Consider the following 21,619-nt stretch of genomic DNA (forward strand, 5'->3'; position numbering starts at 1 on the left):
AGACAGATCTACATGAGTTCAAGGTCAGCCTGATTTAAATAGAGAGTTCCAGTCTGACCATGGCTACATAAGACCTGTCTCAAAACAAAACAAACAAAAAACCGAAACCAACAACAAAAAAGAATAAAAATAAAATCATATCCCCATGAAATTTACTTCTCTAAAATCCCCCAATTCTTTTCGTTTGTTTTGTTGTTGTTTTTGTTTTTCGGGGTTTTTGTTTGTTTGTTTTTGTTTTTGTTTTTTCAAGACAGGGTTTCACTGTGTAGCCCTGGCTGTCTGGAACTCAGAGAGATCTGTCTACCTCTACCTCCTGAGTGCTGGCACTAAAAGCATGCACTATCACCGCCTGGCGATGTCATCTGATTTTAATCAGAGACGCTGAATACTAAGTTTAATAACCCACCTTACACTTGTAAATGTATTTTTTTGTTCTCAAAAGGGGGGGCGTGTAAACAAATTTCAGAGAGCAGCTATTATGTTTATAGAATTCACCTGATGAAAGACGAAAACAGCTCAGCATTGGAGGCAGAGGTGGAGGATCAGAAGTTCAAAGTCAACCTCATTAGCAAGTTTGAAGCGAGCCTAGTTGCGGGGGTGGGGTGTGTTCCTATTCCAACATCTTCATAACATTTTAAAGATGGTTTCGAATCAGTTAAATACTAGTTTTAACATCAGACTACATCCTTAAACGCCAAGTCTTTATTTGCTGTGGTAATGGATAGTAAACGAGAATGCAGTGAAATGTTTGATTTCAACCCTCAGGACAACGGAAAAGTTTGAGCCAATGATTTCACAAGGCCCCCCACTAACTTTTCGTTAGTCCAGCTGACGAAAACGAGCAGACTGCAGCCCATTTGTTTTCCCAGGCTCACCCTGTGGACCAGCAAAAAGAGGGGGTCCTGGCAGAGAAACGGGGCACAAACAAGGGGTATGAAATAGTCTATAAACTAAGACAGACCATCCTGAATAAGAGAACTCTGGAACTCAAGGAAGAGAGAGAGAGAGAGAGGAGGGAGGGAGGGAGGGAGGGAGGGAGAGAGAGGAGAGAGAGAGAGAGAGAGAGAGGAGAGAGAGAGAGAGAGAGAGAGAGGAGAGAGGAGAGAGGAGAGAGGAGAGAGGAGAGAGGAGAGAGGAGAGAGGAGAGAGAGAGAGAGAGAGAGAGAGAGAGAGAGAAGAGAGAGAAAAGAGAGAGAGAGAGAGAGAGAGAGGAGAGAGAGAAGAGTTTTGCATTTTCAGCCCTCGGACTCCGTTCCAGAATTCCGCAATGACTGCCAAAAGCAACGGCCTTGGAACCAATTAACCATCACCCGCGACCTTCCGCTTCGACTCCCAGGAGGGACCTCGTTCCACCACCTCAGTTTTGACTCTACTCCAGAGAGACACAGTGAAGGGCGAACGCATTGCAAGTGAGGGAATCGGAGACCCTGGGGGAGCAGGGCGAGCTGGTCCGGGGAAACTCCCAGGGAGCGGCACGAGAGAGCGCTGGCGGCGCGGGATGCACAGCGCCCGCCCATCCTGGGGACCCGATCCCGGCCCCGCCGTCGCCCGCCCATCCTGGAGACCCCACCCCGCCCTTCCACCGCCCTCGCCCCCTCCCCTGACCTGTCCGCGCCGGGTCCCGGTGCGCAGCGCGCCGCCTCCATACCCGCCCGTCCGGTGGCATCAGCGTCCAGACCCCGAGTCACCGCCGCCGCCGGGCTGGAGAGGATGGAGGAGGTCGGGCCCCGCCCCTGGCAACCACACCCCGCACTGTCGCCGACTCCCATTGGTCCGGTGCCCGCCGCTCCCCTCTCACTGGCTAATAGCGCCAGCCGCGATGCTGGAGGGTTTCCAGGGGGCGGGAGACACCAGGAGGCGAAGGCGCGTGCGCCAGAGCGGGGTGCGGCCCCCCCCCTCCCCCCCCCCCCCCCCCCCCCCCGGGCTGGGTCCCAACTGGCCCTCCGGAGTGTCTCCAGCTGCTCCATTCCGCGGGCGCCTCCTTGTGTAGCAATGAGAACATCCAGGGTGCTGCCAGGATTGTGGTCCAGGGGTTTGCAAACCTCTGCCGCCAGAAGCCTCACAAGCTGACCCGCCTTCAGCCTTCCACACTAGCCGTCACCCAAAACCCCACTGAGGGACCCCTACCTGGGGACCACATATGCTTATCCCGTAAGTGTAGCTGCTAAGCCTGTCCTCTCTGCAGTAGGTCATGCCTCCAGCCATCAGTTCCTTTCTGGTTCTGGTCCCTATAGGGCTTTCTGACCAGTGCTATTGCTTGTAGACTTAAATTAGTAAGGCCTAAGCTATCACACTGATTTGAATACAGATTTTCACTTAAAAAATATATATTGATGTGTTCATTTAGAGACAAGATCTTACTACATAGTGTGGCTGGCCTGGAACTCAGCGATCCGACTGCCTCTGCCCCCTAGTGCTGGAATTAGAGGCATGCCGCCACCATGTCCCAGGCGTGTATGGATGTTTTGCCTACATGTATGTCTGCATACCATATGCATCCCTGGTGCCCAAGGCTGTCAGATAGAACCTGTGCCTTCTGGGCATCTGGGGCTCATAACCCCTGAGCCACGTCTCCAGGCCCCAAAAATTAACTTTTGAAAACTAGGAAGTAAGTACATACATAGAATAGGAGCGCAGAACACTGCACTCACTTAGCCTGCTCCCTGGTTGCTTCATTTTTTTGTGCTTCAAATTCTAACCCATATAAGGAGCAGCATAAGCTCTGCTTGGGCTAGTAGGGGCTGGATGCTAAATGAGAAGGGCTGAAAGAGATGCTGTGGTATGAGTAAGAGGACCACTGAGACACTTATTAGTGGGGGGATGGGGGGGCGAGGCACCTCCAAACTAATTACTAGAATATGCTCTTCCACTTTATGTACACAGTTACTCTACCATATGTGATACCACCATATTCTTTCACTGTAAACAGAATCTTAAAACACAAACCTATTCATCTGTCCCCTACCTCTCCTGACCCCACTGTATTCATCAACACAGGGCTTGTGGCCCTTTGGGCAGAAGAGCCACAGTTGTAAGGTAGCTGTCAACCATTAAAAACTAAAGTTCATTATGATTCTCTCCATCGGTAGAAGCTGTCATGAGCCTCACGATCAGTACCAAAAAATGTGGAATGAATCAAGTTTGAGGCAGAAGACTAATCGGCACCGACCTTTTATAGAGGGGCCACACCGCTGCATTACTGATAAAAGTAGAGTTCTCTAAAAACTCGGGGCAGCCATTTATTTACAAACATTGTAAACAGTACAAGATACTTTAGAGGTTTAAACAGTTCATATGAGTAAAATACCAGCAGTTCATGACACTAAATTCAACTCTTCCCGATATGAGGTGGCTTAAAAAGCCAATCTAGAAACCGACTTCCAACTCCAGGCCTCCGGCTAAGTCTCCCTCCTGTTGGTGTCCACTCCATTTCATCCTTTCAAGCCAGAGAAGAGACTTTAGAGACGACGACCATCAGCAGCTTTGAGAAGAACTGAAGTCTGTGACATCCAGTCAGATCTTCACAAGGAACTGGCTCTTGTCCAGCTTCCCTTTCTCCTTAAGGTAAGCAAACAGGTGCCTTCTGCGTCTCCATGTGACCTTTATCCCATACTTCTCCTCAGGGGTGTCCTTGACCAGAACAGGCCCAGGCTCTGGGCTGTTGGGAGTTGTAGGGCCAAGGATGCATCCTGCAAGGCTGTTTTCCTTCTGATCTGGGGAAACGGGATCTTCTCTCACAGAGGATCCCGGGGTCTGGATATCAGGGGGCATGAACACGTGACATAAGCTTTGAAGTGCATGCCCTGACAGTTCCCCACAGCTCTGGGGACTGAGCAGTGGCACCAAAGGCCTTCTGGGAGGGTCCTTTTCTGCCTGACAGGGCTCTTCTCTGTTCAAGGATATCAACAGTGTCTCCGAACTGGAAGATGGTGGACTCTCAAAGGTTAGACGTGGGAACTTACAGGCAGATCTCCGAGTTAGGTGCCTTGCCTGGTCTCGGGGACGGTGTTTCCGGTGTGCTGGAAACTGGCCTTCGGCCTTTGTATCAAACTGAGGTAACACCTGTGCATAAAAGAAAAAAACGGGGGCGGGGTGGTATGTCAACTATCAGAGAAACTACAGCCAATGGACAGAATCCTTCTTTATTGTTGTCCAGAATCGTGAGGACTCACTATAATAAAACCAATTATGTGATGAAATACTAAGAAAACAGTTTTGGGCCAGCTATCCAATCCCTCTGCCTTTCACATTGCTCCTGGAGAACAGAGGAGACGAGGTATTTCTCATCACCACACGACACTGCTATGGCTTGTTTAACTGTCTGTCTTTAAACTTCATGAGAGCAGGGCTGGAAGGATCTTTGGGGGTAGAACCCACGCTTAGGACACTCAGCAGTTCAGTCCTCAGCGATGACACAAAGCCCTCAAGAGGACAGACTCATCCCCAACCCCAGCAGAGTGCCTGGCAAGAAGGTCTTCAGCAAATAACGAATGGCAGCTACAAGAACAGGAAGTGAGACTGTGTTCAGAAACAGGATCTGGTACACCATGTTTATTCAATCAATGCTTATGGATTTCTTTTCTTTTCATTTTAGAATGTAGTCCAGGCTGGCCTTTAACTTGAGATCCTTCTGCCACAGCCTCTCAAATGCTAGGATTACAAGTGTGCCCCATAATGGCATTTTTAAAGGATTTTCTCCCTAAGGTTCAGTCCATTTGGCCATAGAGTACCTAGTACTTTTCACATGAGTTACAGGAAATAATCTCATTTATAAGCTTGTCGTTTTTCTAGCTTCTTTACCCAGCTACTGGGTAGTGAAATGTTCACTCAGAACTTTTTCAGAAGAACTTGGCAGGGAAGACTCCAATTCTATATAACATGTATTCTGGACTGAATGAAGAAAAGTAGATATACCACATGGGTCAGGTTACCACAGCCAGAAAGAGTAACTGCTTCCCTGTCCCTGCTCCAAGACGATTAACAGTCAGTATTCTGAAAAGCTAACACGGTAAAGGTCAAAGGACTTACCCAGGATGTGATGGTGCCCTGATCAATGGGCTTGCTGGGCACCTGTACAGTGTGGGTAATGGGCTGCTGGAGAGAGTCATAATGGTGTTTGGGGCCCTCCAGTGGCTGTTGGTGGAATAGCAGCTGGGCTTTGCGGGACTGTCTTTGGAGTTTCTTTTTGGGAGGCATCAATAGGTAAATGAAGAGCAATTAGTAACCACATGATGCAGGTGGCCTTCCTGGTCTGCGTCGGGGTCCAGCTGCAAATCATTCCTGTAGAGAAGAAACAAAAGCTGGGAGAAAATCACATGGGTGATTCCCCTGTCCTTCATGACACATTAGTCAGTCTACCAAAAACTACCATTCAGACCTCCTGTTGTGCCGGGCGGTGGTGGCGCACGCCTTTAATCCCAGCACTCGGGAGGCAGAGCCAGGCGGATCTCTGTGAGTTCGAGGCCAGCCTGGGCTACCAAGTGAGTTCCAGGAAAGGTGCAAAGCTACACAGAGAAACCCTGTCTCGAAAAACCAAAAAAAAAAAAAAACAAAAAAAAAACAGACCTCCTGTTGTGAGGAAAAGTTTCCTATACCACCTCACGAAACACATTATCTCAACAACACTCATTCAATAAACAGCTGCTGAACTTACATTCCTGTGTCGTGCTGAGCACTCGGAATTAAAGATGGACAAGGACTTATTCAACAGTCGCTTACTGAGTGCTAGGTATCTGTAGTGATATAGAGGTCCCTGTTCTGGGGTTGTAGCGCAGTGGTACAGCACTAGTCTAAAATGCAAAAAGCCTTAGGTTCAATCCCCAGTACTGCCTAAAAGAAAACGTGAAAAGGAGAGAAGGAAGGGAAGGAGCTGCTGGAGTTTAAGAGAAGGAAACAATGCCGGGCAGTGGTGGCGCACGCCTTTAATCCCAGCACTCGGGAGGCAGAGCCAGGCGGATCTCTGTGAGTTTGAGGCCAGCCTGGGCTACAGAGCGAGATCCAGGACAGGCACCAAAATTACACAGAGAAACCCTGTCTCGAAACATACACACACACACACACACACACACACACACACACACACACAGAGAGAGAGAGAGAGAGAGAGAGAGAGAGAGAGAGAGAGAGAGAGAGAGAGAGAGAAAGGAAACAATTACACTTTGGGATAACACGGTTTGCTTCAACTCACTTCAGGTTTTCTAGGTGAGAAAACACCTAGCCTGGGAATAAAAAGCTGGGAGAAGCAAAAAGCAAGAAGGTCACTCCAGGCTGAGGAACGCCACATGCAAGGATGGTTACAGCTGGGCATGGGGGAACACGCTCAATTATCCTAACTGGGGCAAGAGGATCAGGAGTTCAAGTCCAGCTTGGGCTATGCACAAAAATCTTGTCTCAAAAGCCACACCACACCGGGTGTGGTGGTGCATGCCTATAATCTCAGTACTTAGGAAGGGAGGATGGAGGATCAGGAGCTCAAGGTCATCTTTGGTTAGTTCGCACCAGCCTGAGTTACATGAAACCTGAAACAACCAAAAAGCTGTCCTGTGAATTCAGAGAATTACAAGCTCATGGCAGACAGAGCATGAAAGACAGCTCAGTGGCTAAAGAACTTGCCTCAAAAACCAAGGACTTGAGTGTGATCCCCAGAACCCCCAAAAAAGTAGAAGGCCAAAACCAATTCCCAAAAGATGTCCTGTGACACCCACCTGTGGTGTGTGTCCCCCTCGCCCCACATCACTCACACACGATGTCAGTACCTGTGAGGCTGTGAATGTCTAGCTAACAAATAAAAAGGGAAAAGGGCTAGGTGTGGTAACACAGACCTTCAATCCCAGCACTCAGGAGGCAGATTTCTGTGAGTTCGAGGCCAGCCTGGTCTACAGAGTGAGATCCAGGACAGTGGGGGATACACAGGGAGCCCCTGTTTTAAAAAAACATTTTTAAAGGAAGGAATGACAACAATAATAATAAAAAGATTAGACACGGTGTCAACGTTGGGTCAGGAAAAGCAGGTGAGGCCAAATGAGTGTGGAGTTGGGCTGAGTAGTCACTAGAGATTTTCAAGCAGGAGTTTGTGACCAATCACATGTAGGTTTTGTTAAAAAAAAAAAAAAAATCACCTGGGGGCTGGAGAGATGGCTCAGTGGTTAAGAGCACTAGCTATTCTTTCTGAGGATCAGGGTTCAATTCCCAGCACCCACATGGCAGCTCACAACTGTCTGTAACTCCAGTTCTAGGGTACCCCACACCCTCATACAGACGTACATGTTGGTTAAAACACCAATGCACATAAATAAAACAAGTAAAAAAATCACCCCCAGATTCTCTAGACTTTTAAAGAGAAGTCAACTAGTCAAACAACAAGCCCCATATACTTACCAACCAGCTGGTTCACTACTGACCATCTGTACCCATCAATTTCCCTACCCTTGCATGGCTTTGAAGAAAATACATTCTTTTTGGTTTTCAGGTTTAACCTTACCACGTTAAGCAATAACTGTACCATTTGGCTATATACTGGCCCTCTTATAATTATTTTGACTTTTTTGAGACAGGGTCTCACATAGCCTAGGCTGGCTTCAAATTCACACTAGCCTCTGCCTCCCCAGGTGCTGGGATTACAGGCACATCTCACTGCACTGGGTGCTTTTTCTGTTGCTGTCATAAAATACCCCGAGGAAAGCAAGTTAAGAAAGAAAGGGCGCCGGGGCGGTGGTGGCGCACACCTTTAATCCCAGCACTGGGGAGGCAGAGGCAGGCGGATCTCTGTGAGTTCAAGGCCAGCCTGGGCTACAGAGTGAGATCCAGGACAGGCTCCAAAGCTACACAGAGAAACCCTGTATCGAAAAACCAAAAAAAAAAAAAAAAAAAGAAAAAAAAAAAAAAGAAAGAAAGAAAGAAAGGGCTATTTTGGCTCACAGTTCCAGGGTACAGTCCTGTGTGTTGGGGAAGTCATGGCAGCCGGGACTTGAAGGCAGCTGGGCACACACTTTAGTAGGCAGGAAGCCGATGAATGTGCTCAGCTGGTTTTCTCCCTTTTAGTCAGTCCAGGTCCCCAGCCCACAAAATGGGAGTACCCCCATGCAGGGTGGGGTCATCCCACCTCAACCTAATCTAGATAATCTCTTACAGACATGCCCAAACAAAAACGTTAAATCAGGTTTTGACTCACTTCTGCTCAACCTTTGCTTATTTTTATTTATTTTGAGATAGAGTCTCATGATGTAGCTTTGGCTGGCCTGGAGCTGGCTATGTACACCTGGCTGGCCTCAAATTCACAGATAGCCAGCTGCCTCTGCCTCCTGGGTGTTGGGATTAAAGGTGTGCACCATCACTCCGATCTTATTTTTCAGACAGGGTCTCACTATATAGCCCAGACTAGCCTCTAAGTCGAGATCCTTTCGTCTCACCCCGGGATTATTGGTATGTGCCACATGCCTAGCTACTTACGACTCTTGATTCATTTCCTTTAATTATTAGGTAAGGACAAAACTCAGTAGGGCTGCAGGCCCTGCTTCCTGACTCATCGCATTCCTGCGCCTCAGTTCAAATCCCTTCGTACTCACCAGGCCTCCCCGAGGCAAAGCCGCCTTCGGTGATTATTCTATCTGCTTCGAAGGTTTCCCTCCCTTCTGTGTCATGGGTAACAGATCTTAGACCAAGCCTCAGTCAGTTCATTAAAAAAAAAAAGAGACTTCCCTGTCCTAAGTCAAGATTTTCTCATTAAAATAAATATTCAAAATATCACAGAAGGCTGCGGGAGGGCCAGCCAGTGACCCCAGCTACTCCGAAGGCGGAGACACGAGGATCGAGAATTCTACACATGGGGAGACCTTGTGTCACACAAAACCCAGCGGCCTCTAACTTGTTCCTCTGGAGCTAGAATTCTATGGATCTGTTGATCTCATTCTGTGCTCCCTCTCCATCAGACGGTGGGCCCGGGGAAGGGACGCCCCGGGCTGCCCGGGTCCGCCACGGTGCCCTCCCACTCCACCAAGTGTGTAAAGAAATGAACATCTGTCTCCCTCGCGGCCGGGCGGACGGGGCGGCAGGCCACGGCCAGGGGCGGGGCGCAGGGCCCGTCACCGCGGTCGGGCGACACGCAGCACCGAGGCTGGGGCCGGGTCGGGGGCCCGGGAGGGGCAGCGCGGGTCGCTAACCGGGTGAGTGACGTGCGCCGCTCCGGAAGGAAGTCGCCCACCGCGGCTGGGAGGGCCGGGGCGGAGCAGACCGCTCGCTGGCCGCTGCCGCCCGCCCGCGCGTCCCCGCGTCCCTCCCGCCGCCCCACGAGCCCCGGGGCCGCCTTACCCGCCCTCCCGGCCGCGGCCGCCGCTCCTCCGGACGCCGAGCGTTCGGGGCCGGAACCCGGAGACAAGCCGGTGCCGATTGGCGACGCTCCGTCACGTGACCGCAACGCTCCGCCGGCGCCAATTTCAAACAGCGGAACAACTGAAAGCGGCGCTGCGGGACCCACCCCCGGCCCGGGCTCCCCCCCACCCCGCCCCGGGCTCCCCACCCCGGCCGTCCCTCCGGGACCCGCCGCCCGGGCCTGCCTCGGCCCCGCGTGGAGCAGCCGCGGCGTGTGAGGTGAGTGGGGTGCAGAAGGAAGTCCCGGGCCCGGCCGGGTCAGGGGAGGGCTGGGAGCCAGGACTGCCGGGGCTGCGGGGCGCGAGGGGGTGTTGGGGACCGCCGGGAAGAAAGTCTGAGCCGCCGGCTCGGCCTTCCCGCCGCGTTCTCCGAGCACCCCGGGCACCCAGGGCACAAACGTGCCCTCGGAGTCTGCACACGCAGTCAGCCCTGTTGCAGGGCGGGATCCGAGCTGAGTGTTGCAAGGGTCCCGGTTCAGGGTAGAGAATGGGGTCCACGGGGGTGACTGCGAGTCCCGTCCGGTTAGAAGGTACTGGGAATATTAGGAAGAGACTGGTCCAAGAGAAATACCCGGTGGGGGTGGAGGGGGGGGGTTGCTACTTGGTTGGGATGGGGCGCAATGTGAAGCAAAATGAAAACTGAGATTTGAAGGTAGAGAAAACGAAATATAAAGGAAAGGAAGCCACAGGGTGGAAGGGACCTGAGAACTCTAAGCAGCTGGCAAATGTCAAAAATGTGTAATCCTTTTTTGGCAGGTGTCCTTAAAAAAAAAAGACAGCTGGTTTCTCTGTTTCTCAAAGGACCTCAATAACGTAATGTTATTTTATATATCTGTAAAAATCTATGAAATGCTTCTTTTAAAGAAAAAAACTACTTCCTTAGCATTTCAAAGCCACTTTAGCATAGCCAGGCATGGTGGCAAACGCCTGTAATCTCAGCATTTACAAAGGCAGAGGCCAAATTATCAGCAGTTCAAAGCCAGCCTGGGCTACATGAGACTCTGTCTCAAAAATAAAAAGCCACCTGAAGCTTATTAATGATCGCTCATTTTACAATCTTACTTTTGGAGATGGGTGTTACAATCTTACTTTTGAAGCAGAAAATTAAGGTATATAAAGTAACATACTTACAAAGCTAAAATGCCATAAATACTTGCAAGTACTGAGGTGTCACTGTGCAAATGTTTTGCAGATTTTGAAAGGAAATACACTTTAAAAAATTAACGTAATGGGCTGGAGAGATTGTTCAGTAGTTAAGAGCTCTAGGTGCCGTTCTACAAGTTTTTGGGTTTTTTTTTTTAATTAATGCAAGAGAATTGGGGATTTTATTGTAGAGCATTTACCAAGCATCCACAAAGCCCCAGGTTCAATCCCCAGCACCACAAAAACCTGGCATTGTGGCCACACCTGTGATTCTAGCAGGTGGAGGCAGGAGAATCAGAAATGTAAGGTCAGCTGCATTCTTTGAGACCAACCCAGGCTAGAAGAGACTCTGTCTCCTCCCAAAAAAGGGCACTGGGGTATATAGCTCAGTGGTAGAGTCCCTGCGTTCAATCACCAGTACTGGAAATGTGAAATAAAGGACCGTACAGCCTTGCTGTGGGCCTTAAATAGGGAAGTTTCCCCCCTTTGAGATCTTGCAGACGAGGGGGGATTTCACAGGTGCCTCTGACTGAACCTGTGACCTGCAGATATAAATGTGCCGAGGCTTTATCAAAGAATGGGTGGCAGGATCAGGGTTTTGTCAGGATGCCTAATTGCCCCTTGTCCGTCCACTCTCTGGGTTTTCATCCCTCTCTGTAGTCGTTAATTCTGGGGGACTGTGGCAGCATTTCCACATTGTTACAGACGTCTTCTCACTTATTCTATTGACCACACATTTAAAAAAAATGTTTTTACATGTTTCTTGGGAGGGTGCCCACATGCCACAGCACAGATGTGGGGGTTGGAGAGCATCCAGCAGTTGCTTCTCCCCTTTCACCATTGTGGTCCCAGGGATTGAATTCAGGTGTCAGGCTTACAGCAGGCCACTTAACTCACTGAGCTGTCTTGCCAACCCCAAACAATCTGGTTTTTTGTTTGTTTGCTTTTTTGAAGTACTGGGAACTGAACCTAAGGCCTTGCTCGAGCTAAGCAAACACTCTGTCACTAAGCTATCCCTGACCTGGCCAAACTTTCTTAAGCTTCCAGGATCATTGACTCTAATTCAGTCCCATGTTCCTCTCTTGAATTGCTTGTTTGCTGTAATTTTTAGCTTTCCTTGCTCAGTAGTAGGGCTTTATTTATTTGGGTTTTTGTTGTTTTGTTTTGTTTTGTTGAGACATGGTGACCTTGAACTCACTATATGGCAGAGGGTGGCCTTGAACCTTGTAGGTTCTGGGATTACAAGTATACAACAAATCCAGCTACTGTCTTATTGTCTGAGGGCTTGACAGAGGTCCAGGCAGCATTCCTCTTGGGCCTCTGAGCTTCTGCTTTTGGCCATACATGCAAAGGACCACTTCCAGTTTGTCTCAGCTCAGCAGGTTTGTGATACCAAGCTTCTCCTTGCCCTCTGCAGGGTCAATGCTTGTGATTCTCAATGGAGAGTGAGAGCACAGCTTCATGATGAGAACCAGCCCCCGTCGGCCACTGATTCTCAAAAGACGGAGGCTGCCCCTTCCTGTTCAAAATGCCCCAGGTGAAACATCAGAGGAAGAAGCAAAGAGACTCCCTGCCCAGCAGGAGCCTACTCAAGCACAGGCCTCCCAGGAGGTGGCAGAGTCCAGTTCTTGCAAGTTTCCAGCTGGAATCAAGATTATCAATCACCCCACCATGCCCAACACACAAGTGGTGGCCATCCCCAACAATGCCGATATCCAGAGCATCATCACAGCACTAACTGCCAAAGGGAAAGAGAGTGGTAGCAGTGGACCCAACAAGTTCATCCTCATCAGCTCTGGGGGAACCTCATCTCACCCTCCTGGTCCCCAGCCTCAAGCCCAAACCAGCAGTGATTCCAGGAAGACAGAAGTGATCACCGAGACGTTGGGACCAAAGCCAACAGCTAAGGGTGCGCCTGTTCCCAAGCCGCCTGGAGCCCTTCCAAGGCAAAGACAGGAAAGCTGTGGTATGTGGTCTGCAAGGCAAAGGGTTGTGGAGGCTGGCCCTTCTCACTGGCAAGGCTGCCTGCAGTCTGATCCTGATGTCTGTGATAGACAGGAATCTAGGAGGGACCAAGGCAAAGGCTTGCTTTTCTTTATTCCGAAACTTTGAGCTGACCATCTGGGCACTGTTGAAAGGGTTACAATAATGTAGCATTCCCATCACTCTCTTTATATTGGAAAAAGATTTGTGGATTGGTTGGTTGGTTGGTTGGTTGGTTTGATTTATTCTTTGTATTGACTTGTGTCTTAGTCGCTGTTCTACTGCTGTGAAGAGACACCATGCCCAAGGCATCTCTTAGGAAAGAAAGCATTTAACTGGGAGCTTGCTTATGGTTTTAGAGGTTTAGTTCACTGTGATCATGGTGGGGAGCATGGCAGCATTTAGGCTGGCACTGGAGCAGTAGCTGAGAGCTACATCCTGATCTGGACTGAGAGAGAGAGAACCTGGGCCTGGCATGAGCTTTTGAAACTTAAAAGTCTACTCCCAATGACACACTTCCTCCAACAAGGCCATGCACGTCTCCTAATCCTTCTGTGTAGTTATCCAAAAGTTGCCTTGACAGATGCCTAAGGTTCCATCTGGTTCATTGAAATGTAGTTCATTGCTCCTGAATTTCTCAAGTCCATCATGGAGCTGAATAACTTACATATCTGGGTCTTGGAGGGTTATCGCCAGCCATCGATTTTGATGGCGGGCGCTTTAGGGCATCTGAGAGGCTGCTAATGAAGTCTTGGGTTGTTTTCCTTGTAGCTGGCAGCGAAGCAGCAGGCTGCACGCTGGACAACAGCTTAACCAATATCCAGTGGCTTGGGAAGATGAGTTCTGATGGACTGGGCCCCTGCAGCATCAAGCAGGAGGTGGAAGAGAAGGAGAATTGTCACCTGGAGCAGAATCAGGTTAAGGTGAACTGTTCTGTCACTCATTATGGAAGTCAAAACTAGTGCAAGGGATTGTTCTCTTTTTTTTTTTAAGATTTATTTACTTATCATGTATATAGTGTTCTGCCTTCATGTATGCTTGTAGACCAGAAGAGGGCACCAGATCTCACTACAGATGGTTGTGAGCCACCATGTGGTTGCTGGGAATTGAACTCAGGACCTCTGAAAGAGCAGCCAGTGCTTTTAACTGCTGAGCCATCTCTCCAGCCCCGTGCAGGGGATTTCTAAGAAGGGAAACGGGTCAAGGAGCTGCTGGAGCAGAACATCCAAGTTCTCTTATTGACACTACTTAGTGCTTTTCTCTGTAATTTTTCTTTAAAAAAATTTTTGGAGGTATTGGAGAGTGAACCCAAGGCCTTGAATATAGTATGTAAGATAGACCACTAGTAAGACTATACCACTAGCTGGGAGGTGGTGGCACACACCTTTAATGGGAGGCAGAGTCAGGCCTGGTCTACAGAGTGAGTTTCAGGATAGCCAGGGCTACACAGAGAAACCCTGTCTCCAAAAACAAAAAGCAAACAGAAGACTGTCACTAAGCTACATTTCCAACCCTTTTTTATTTTTGCTTTGAGGCAGGGTCTGGCTAAAACTGACCTTGCTTGGGTCTTCCTGTCTCAGTCTTTTGAGTAGATAGGATTACAACTGTGTGCCACCACACCCAGGTCTGTGACATTTGAATTACTTTACTGTCTAGGATCTCTTAACTGTCTCCATCTGTGGCTCTTGGTTGGCAGGTTCCTGTCTTATGTTATATTTCTCTAGCTCTGGGTTTTATATCCTGGGCTTAATAGCCCTTAGTAGATATTTAGGAAATGATAATCCATTTGGATTTTTCTTTATAATTAATTTTATTTCATATGCATTGGTGCTTTGCCTGCATGTATGTCTGTGTGAGGGTGTCAGGTCCCTGGAACTGGGGTTACAGTAGTGAGCTGCCATGTGGCTGCTGGGAATTGAACCTGGGTCCTCTGAAAGAGAAGCCAGTGCTCTTAACCGCTGAACTATCTCTCCAGCACCCCATTTGGATTTTTAACAGTATGAATTGAGTGTAGCATCATTGATAGACAGTTTTATTAGGAGATACACTATACTATTAATAGCAAAGTGAATTCGATAGGAATTGTATTGTGTTAATTGAACTGTATACTTATACATCTGTGCTTGTAAAGTTACATCTCAGATTTTTAAACTGAATGATCAGATCTTTGTCTAAAATATCCGAATGTGTCCTTTGAAAGCATTTGTCCCACACTTTTGACTGTTTCTTCTATATGACCACTGACACAGGATGAGCTTACAGCTCATCAGGACTACAAATGAAACTGGGACTTAAGTCCTTGGACCTGCAAGTCTGAAAACGGGCATGGGTTCATACAAATCATTGTGTGGACCCCAGCTAGAGAATCAACTGGAAGAGATTCCTCTTGGTTTTTGTTTTTGAGACGGGGCTCTTATTATATAGCCTCGGCTAGCTTAGAAAAGGTTATGTAGCTGAGGATGACCTTGAGCTCTCGATCATCCTGCCTTCACCTCCCTAGCGCTGACATTACGGACATGTGCCACCACAACCCATTTTTTAGGTGGTGCTGGAGATCAAACCCAGGCCTTCATGCATGTTAGGCAAGTATTGTACCAAATGAGCTATGACTCCAGCATCTAGGCTTCTTCTTATCAGGCACCTTATCTTCTGGAAAAGGATGGAAGTGAGTCAGTTAGTTCCTAATTGGTTGGGGCCTAGACTAACATCTGCCTGAACACTGACGGTAAACTTTAATTCCATTATGAAATAGTGGTCTCAAATAAGTTTGTTTTCCTGGGCAGAGGTGACAAGTACCTTTAATCTCAGCACTTGGGAGGCAGAGGTAGGCAGATCTCTCTGAGTTCAAGGCCAGCCTGGTCTATAGAGTGAGTTCCAGAACTTTGTGTAGCCCTGCAGAGAAATCCTGTCTCGGGAGGAGAGGGAAAACTTGTTTTTAGTATAGTCTAGAGCAGTGGTTCTTAACCTGTGAGTCATGACCCCTTTGGGTCGCATATTGGATATCCTGCATATCAGATATTTACATCATGATTCATAACAGTAGCAAAATTACTGTTACGAAGTAGCAACAAAATAATTTTATGGTTGGGGGTCACCACAATATGAGAAACTGTATTAGAGGGTCACAGCATTGGAAGGTTGAGAAGCACTTCTCCACGGACTAGGGGTAGGGAATGGTTCTTGTGAACTCCACTGTGTCATTCTCTGTTCTCTCCCTTTGGCTTCTTGAACCGCACAGGCTGAGGATCCCTCAGGAGCATCCACATCTTGGCAGGACTCTGTGTCGGAGAGGCCGCCCTACTCTTACATGGCCATGATACAATTTGCCATCAACAGCACTGAGAGAAAGCGTATGACCTTGAAGGATATCTACACTTGGATCGAGGACCACTTCCCCTACTTTAAGCACATTGCCAAGCCAGGCTGGAAGGTATTATGTCCCATAGGCAATGCCAAGGTCATTCTGGTATGTTTCTCACTCTTTGCTTCAGATTGTGTCTTAGTGAAAAATAAGAAAAAACTATGAGCCTCCTGGCCCCCAAGATAAATTTCCTGGAACATCTAGTGGGCAGGGTCTTTTGTTTTTCTCTCTTGTTTGAGACAGTCTCACTACATGCTCTAGGCCGGCCTCAAACTTACAGTCTTCCTTGGGAGTAGGTAGGATTGCAAGTGTGTGCTACCATGCCCACCTGGGCAGGTTTGTCTTGCTTTTCATCTCATGCATCGGGGCTCATATGCTCAGGAACAGTGTCAGAACCGGAACTTGTTTGTGTGTGTGTGTGTGTGCGCGCGCGCATTCACTTATTGCTTGGGAATGGCAGGCATGTGAAGGTCAGAGGACAGTTTGTTAGAGCTGTCTCTCAATGGGAGTTCTGGGATTGAGCTCAGGCTTGGCAACAGGTACCTTTACCCACTTTTCAGTCCCTTGCATTACACTGAAAAGCTTGAGTAGAATGGGATTTGCCAGGCTGGAGATGTAGCTCAGTGGCAGAGTACTTACCTGACGTGCACAAGAGCCCAGATTTGAAGTGGGATGTGCCAGGAACAATGACGTCTGACTCCTGCTTGGACCAGAGTATGACCTCACGTCCTCTCTGCAGCCTGTCCTGTGGTGTCTGCAGTGTAGACAGCTGGGCTGCCTGACACATACCTGGGCTGCCTGACACATACCTGGGCTGCCTGACACATACCTGGGCTGCCTGACACATACCTGGGCTGCCTGACACATACCTGGGCTGCCTGACACATACCTGGGCTGCCTGACACCTGGCCACGAGTAGCAGTGCTTCAGTTGTACTTGATTCTCACGTTGGCATGTTCCTAGATCTCTAAAATCAAATTTCCAATCTCTGAGGTAGGATCTTACTGGGTAACCCAGACTAGCTTTGAACTCTGTATCTTCCTGCCTCGTCTTCTTAAGTACTGGGAAATGGGTGTATACCACCACGTCCAGGCATGGAGCTAGTTTTTTCCTGCTGCTGCTCCTGACCGTCAGTGTTTCTCTGTGGACTATGCAGTGGACGACAGTCTTCTTACTTGTGATGCCGAAGGGAAAACACGGGGGTCTTGGCGGCCCGGCTTTGTCTGTCTCCATTTTCCCACTCAGGTGATGAGGCAGAAGTTGCAGGTGTAAAGCTCCTTTTTAGGGTTCTTTTCATCTTAGTCCTGCACTGGGATCGAGAGCAGGAATAGAGAGGGAAACTTCCGGGCCAAGACCTTAAGAGCCCGGAAATAGGCTGGATCTGTTTGTTGTTATGGTTTGTTGTTTTTGTAACCAGCTGAAGGGGTGTCGACAGTCTTTATCTCCTGGGGTGGAGGTCTGAGGTTAGCTCTGCAGTGTGGCGTATCAGGAAGGGAGTGCCAACAGGTGAGATTGCAAGGACCCTGAGCAGAGTCTCTGTTGAACACAGTGGGAGACTCTCCGGCCTTTCCCAGTTCACTCCAAGGGTGATGTTTCCCAAGCTAACTGAACTGCTAACTGCTTACCTTTCTCTTTCAGAACTCTATCCGTCACAACCTTTCCCTCCATGACATGTTTGTTCGGGAGACATCTGCCAATGGCAAGGTCTCTTTCTGGACCATTCACCCAAGTGCCAATCGCTACTTGACGTTGGACCAAGTGTTTAAGGTGATTGTTCCTGTTTCATCTAGACAGCCAGAGTTGTTGGCTGTAGAGCCTTCTGGAAAGGAGCAGTGTCCCTCCTGACGTTCTCTGATTGAGAGAGAGCTAGAAGCCAGTCAGCCAATTAATGACTTGCATAATTAATGACTGTTAATGCCCTGAACTCAGGTGACAGATACCGAATGACACTCCTTTGCACTAGACCCGAGCACAGAGAACTGTTCTGGTCCAAAATAGAGGAGTCTCTGTCTAACTCCCCTGTAAGTAGACAGTTGTAAGCTTCCAGGTCTCTAACTTGGGGTTCTGATCAGCGAGTCCGGGATGGGCCTAGTGACTGGGCAGAGGGCGTCTGTCAGCACACATGCCCGTGCGTGTGTAGAGGCCAGAGGAGGACACTGGGGGTCCTGTTCTGCCTTTCTTCGTTTCCTTGGGGTGAGGTCTCATTGAAACTGGAGCCATGCTGATTGTCATGAGCCGCATCCATCCGCCTGTCTGCACCCGGCCCTCATAGTGCTGGGGTGACAAGCACATGCATGGCCACCCCGGCTCTGTTTTATTGTTTAATGTAGGTGTTGGGGTCTGAACTCAGATCCTTATGTGCTACAGCAAGCTGTCCCACCCGCTGAGCCGCCTCTCCAGCCCTGTCATTTGTATTTTCAATCTTGCTCCAAAGAACCCTTCTCTAAGTCTAGAGACCAGAAATGGAGCCACAGGAACATGTTTTCAGGAAAAAAGTTGTTTTGGGAACTTGTGAGTACCCACAAGGATGCTGTTGCTGTCCTGTTCTTCTGGAAGGGACCATTATCCATGGTGTCCCTTGGCACCCATCAAATAGGTTTCTTCCTAGTCTGGGTAGATTGACCACGTTGGTGGTAACTTCATCTCATTTCTCTCCCTCGATGCCTGGCCGCCACCAGCCACTGGAACCAGGGTCTCCACAATCGCCCGAAAACTTGGAATCAGTAAGATTCTTTTCCTCTGGCTCGGGGCTTGGCCTTACTTCCCTTCACTGCTCAGCATGGCTTTAGTGGGCAGAGAAGTTGTGATGTGGGGAGGGGACTGTGTTTGGCCCCGTGGCTGCTAGCCCTAAACCCAGCACCACAAAGGTGTGCTGAGCAGGGCAAAGTGGGTGCTGCAGGACCGGCCACTGCAAGGACAAGTGCATGGCACGGGCCTTGCAGGCAGCAGCAGCCTGTTCTCTCAGCCTGCCTTTTCTTTGTCTCTCTGATAGCTGTTGCATTCCCAGGGGGTGGTGAGGATCATGGGTAGGTGTCGCACTGTCCTGTCCTCATATGTCTGTTGCTGTCCACTTTTCCCCGAGCATGGCTTGACAGATTGCACTTACCCCCATCCGTCATTCAAACTAGCTTTTTCTTTCTGGGTTGTTGGATTCTTTCTGATTGTTTGTTGGATTGATGCCAATTGCATCAGCTCAAGTTGGTGGGGTTCCCACGGCCTCCCCTTACCTTACTAGCCCAGGTCTCTTTCTCCCCATAAGCAGCAGCAGAAACGACCCAATCCTGAGCTCCGTAGAAATGTGACCATCAAAACTGAACTCCCGCTGGGCGCACGTGAGTATGAGAGTGGGCCTCAGACCTGCCCAATCCTGGTTCTGGGGCCCGTCTTCAGGTTATGTCACCAACTTAAAGGATCTGAGCCCATAGTTAAACAGAGCTTCTGGAGTGGGGAGTGGTGGACTCCTAGCTTTGCTACCTCTGATCTCTCCTGCTTCTTCCTAGGGCGAAAGATGAAGCCACTGCTCCCACGGGTCAGCTCGTACCTGGTGCCCATCCAGTTCCCAATGAACCAGTCTCTGGTGTTACAGCCCTCAGTCAAGGTGCCGTTGCCTCTGGCAGCTTCCCTTATGAGCTCAGAGCTCGCCCGTCATAGCAAGCGAGTCCGAATTGCACCCAAGGTACTGCTAGCCAACGAAGGGATAGCCCCACTTCCTGCGGCAGGACCAGTGAAGGAGGAGAAACCCCTGCTTGAAGAAGGGCTACTGCCTTTGCTTCCTATTCAGTCCATTAAGGAGGAAGAAATCCTGCCTGGGGAGGACCTGCCACACTTAGAGAGGCCTATCAAAGTGGAGAGCCCTCCCTTGGAAGAGTGGCCCTCTCCATGTGCATCACTGAAAGAGGAACTGTCCAATTCCTGGGAAGATTCTTCCTGCTCTCCTACCCCAAAGCCCAAGAAGTCCTATTGTGGGCTCAGATCCCCAGCCCGGTGTGTCTCAGAAATGCTGGTGACGAAGCGAAGAGAGAAGAGGGAGGTGAGCCGGTCTCGGAGGAAACAGCACCTTCGCCCACCCTGTCTGGATGAGCCTGAGCTGCTCTTCTCAGAGGACCCCAGCACATTACAACCAGCCATGGAGCCCCTCCTCCTAACAGAGTCTTCAGAGCCTGCACCCCAGCTCAGCTGCCCTCAGGAGGAGGGAGGGCCCTTCAAGACCCCTGTCAAGGAGACGTTGCCCATCTCTTCCACTCCTAGCAAGTCTGTACTCTCCAGAACCCCTGAGTCCTGGAGGCTCACACCCCCAGCCAAAGTTGGAGGGTTAGATTTCAGCCCAGTACGAACCCCCCAGGGCGCCTTTGGCCCCTTGCCTGACTCCCTGGGGCTGATGGAGCTGAACACCACACCTCTGAAAAGTGTTCCCCTTTTTGACTCACCCCGAGAGCTCCTCAACTCAGAACCCTTTGACCTTGCCTCTGACCCCTTTAGCAGCTCTCCACCTCCACATCTGGAGGTCCCCAAGCCAGGCTCCCCTGAGCCACAGGTTCCCAGCCTTTCAGCCAACCGTTCTGTCACAGAAGGCCTGGTCTTGGACACAATGAATGACAGTCTCAGCAAGATCCTTCTAGACATCAGCTTCCCTGGCCTGGAGGAGGATCCTCTAGGCCCTGACAACATCAACTGGTCTCAGTTCATCCCTGAGCTGCGGTAGAAGCAAGGCCTTGCCCTTGCCACTCAAGCTGCCCACTTGTGTGGCTGGAGAGTGCAAGGCTCAGTGTACCCCGAGCCCTCTGAGGGAAGCTAGCAGGCAAGGGCTGAGCTGTGCCCCTTACCTAATTATGCCAAGACAGTAGTCACATCTAAGCCACTGCTGGGACCTGTGCATGCAGTAGGGTCTCCCAGAGAGTCTGAGTCTTCCACTCTCTCTGCTGGTCACCAAAGGGTGGGTGTGACAAAAGCAGTGATGGTCAGGAAGTGCCCAGTAGTCACCTGCTGCTCCTGGCAGGAGAGCCCTGGCAAATGGTGTAAGTTCCCCAGATGGTCCTCTAATTATAAATGTAAGCTTATTTCCTTAGCTCCTCTCTAGAGACTGCCGGGGTGGGGAGGGTAACACGGGGTTACACTTTGCTTCTGCTTGTGGCCTTTGGGGAAGGGACCTGCGGTGCAGTTTCTTCCACACTTGTGGGTTCTGCTGGAGGCATCTAGACATACAGGTTGGCTTGCCAGGATCCCGCTTACTGCCCTTTCCTGACACCCCCATGTTTCCAAGCCAGTGGTCCTGCAAGAAGAAATCCTGGTGTAAAAGCCTGTTGGATTTGGGTGTAGGGGGATGGATGTGCCTGAAGCAAAGCGTGGGTACTCACGTGAGTCCTGTTGGTGTTTGTTTCTCTGATAGTGTTTCTAATCATGCCAGAGAGTCTAGCATTGAGAGCTCAGGCTGAGGCCTGAGACGGAAGAAGTGACCCCTGACCTGCCTGGCTGCCTTAGCTTGTACCTGAGCTTTGCAAAGAGCCACCCTAGGCTCCAATACACAAGCTAGCACAAAAACACTACTGTAACTACCTACTGAATAAAACCCAGGGTGGCACTGCTGGTCTCGAGGAATTGCATGAGGGTGATGGTGCAGACTGCAGATGGTGGGCAAGGCCTTGCACAGATGTTCCTCCCTTTTCTGACTCAGAAATTGCTAGTTTTGTCTGGTGTGGTGGTTCATGCCTATAATCTCAGCCCTTGGGATAGAGGCAGGAGGATCAGCCAGTCTAGGTACGTGAGATCC

The 21,619-nt window shown here is 49.8% G+C and overlaps 3 protein-coding genes across 10 annotated transcripts in view; 1 reads left to right on the plus strand and 2 right to left on the minus strand.

Annotated features, from left to right (window-relative positions):
• Tulp3 (TUB like protein 3) overlaps positions 1 to 1,721 on the minus strand; it is a 32,158-nt gene extending 30,437 nt beyond the window's left edge. Inside the window, exon 1 of the mRNA XM_059258664.1 lies at positions 1,606 to 1,721. Within this exon, the coding sequence (XP_059114647.1) occupies positions 1,606 to 1,646 (41 nt within the window). The 5' untranslated portion in view covers positions 1,647 to 1,721. The remainder of the gene's footprint in view (positions 1 to 1,605) is intronic.
• Positions 1,722 to 3,226: 1,505 nt separating this feature from the next.
• Positions 3,227 to 9,433, minus strand: Rhno1 (RAD9-HUS1-RAD1 interacting nuclear orphan 1). 4 transcript variants are annotated; one of them, XM_059258673.1, is made up of 3 exons: positions 9,307 to 9,433; positions 5,029 to 5,280; positions 3,227 to 4,062 (listed from the first exon to the last, which is right to left on the minus strand). In XM_059258673.1, exons 2-3 carry the CDS (start codon positions 5,194 to 5,196, stop codon positions 3,514 to 3,516), a joined length of 717 nt encoding a protein of 238 aa, XP_059114656.1. In that variant the 5' UTR covers positions 5,197 to 5,280; positions 9,307 to 9,433; the 3' UTR covers positions 3,227 to 3,513. The 4 variants fall into 4 exon arrangements, with proteins under 4 accessions (XP_059114656.1, XP_059114655.1, XP_059114657.1 ...); XM_059258672.1 differs by lacking the exon at positions 9,307 to 9,433 and adding an exon at positions 9,159 to 9,288; XM_059258674.1 differs by lacking the exon at positions 9,307 to 9,433 and adding an exon at positions 8,565 to 9,140 and having other exon boundaries at positions 5,029 to 5,300.
• A 37-nt stretch (positions 9,434 to 9,470) lies between these two features.
• Positions 9,471 to 21,435, plus strand: Foxm1 (forkhead box M1). Of its 5 annotated transcripts, none has more exons than XM_059258666.1 (8): positions 9,471 to 9,585; positions 11,926 to 12,474; positions 13,263 to 13,414; positions 15,730 to 15,921; positions 17,491 to 17,619; positions 18,531 to 18,575; positions 19,112 to 19,184; positions 19,353 to 21,435. In XM_059258666.1, exons 2-8 carry the CDS (start codon positions 11,970 to 11,972, stop codon positions 20,552 to 20,554), a joined length of 2,298 nt encoding a protein of 765 aa, XP_059114649.1. In that variant the 5' UTR covers positions 9,471 to 9,585; positions 11,926 to 11,969; the 3' UTR covers positions 20,555 to 21,435. The 5 variants fall into 5 exon arrangements, with proteins under 5 accessions (XP_059114649.1, XP_059114650.1, XP_059114651.1 ...); XM_059258667.1 differs by having other exon boundaries at positions 19,115 to 19,184; XM_059258668.1 differs by having other exon boundaries at positions 13,263 to 13,408.
• Positions 21,436 to 21,619: the final 184 nt, after the last annotated feature.

This window comes from Peromyscus eremicus, chromosome 3, assembly GCF_949786415.1.
Source record: "Peromyscus eremicus chromosome 3, PerEre_H2_v1, whole genome shotgun sequence".
In the NCBI taxonomy this organism is placed as follows: domain Eukaryota; kingdom Metazoa; phylum Chordata; class Mammalia; order Rodentia; family Cricetidae; genus Peromyscus; species Peromyscus eremicus.

Bases quoted from the DNA above. Each gene is read 5' to 3' on its own strand.
- Rhno1 (XM_059258673.1), bottom strand. From the start codon at position 5,196: ATGCCTCCCAAAAAGAAACTCCAAAGACAGTCCCGCAAAGCCCAGCTG. The intron at 4,063-5,028 runs GTAAGTCCTTTG...TTTTATGCACAG, and splicing joins AGGGCACCATCACATCCTGG to GTGTTACCTCAGTTTGATAC.
- Foxm1 (XM_059258666.1), top strand. From the start codon at position 11,970: ATGATGAGAACCAGCCCCCGTCGGCCACTGATTCTCAAAAGACGGAGG. The intron at 12,475-13,262 runs GTATGTGGTCTG...TTTTCCTTGTAG, and splicing joins GCAAAGACAGGAAAGCTGTG to CTGGCAGCGAAGCAGCAGGC. The intron at 19,185-19,352 runs GTGAGTATGAGA...GCTTCTTCCTAG, and splicing joins TGAACTCCCGCTGGGCGCAC to GGCGAAAGATGAAGCCACTG.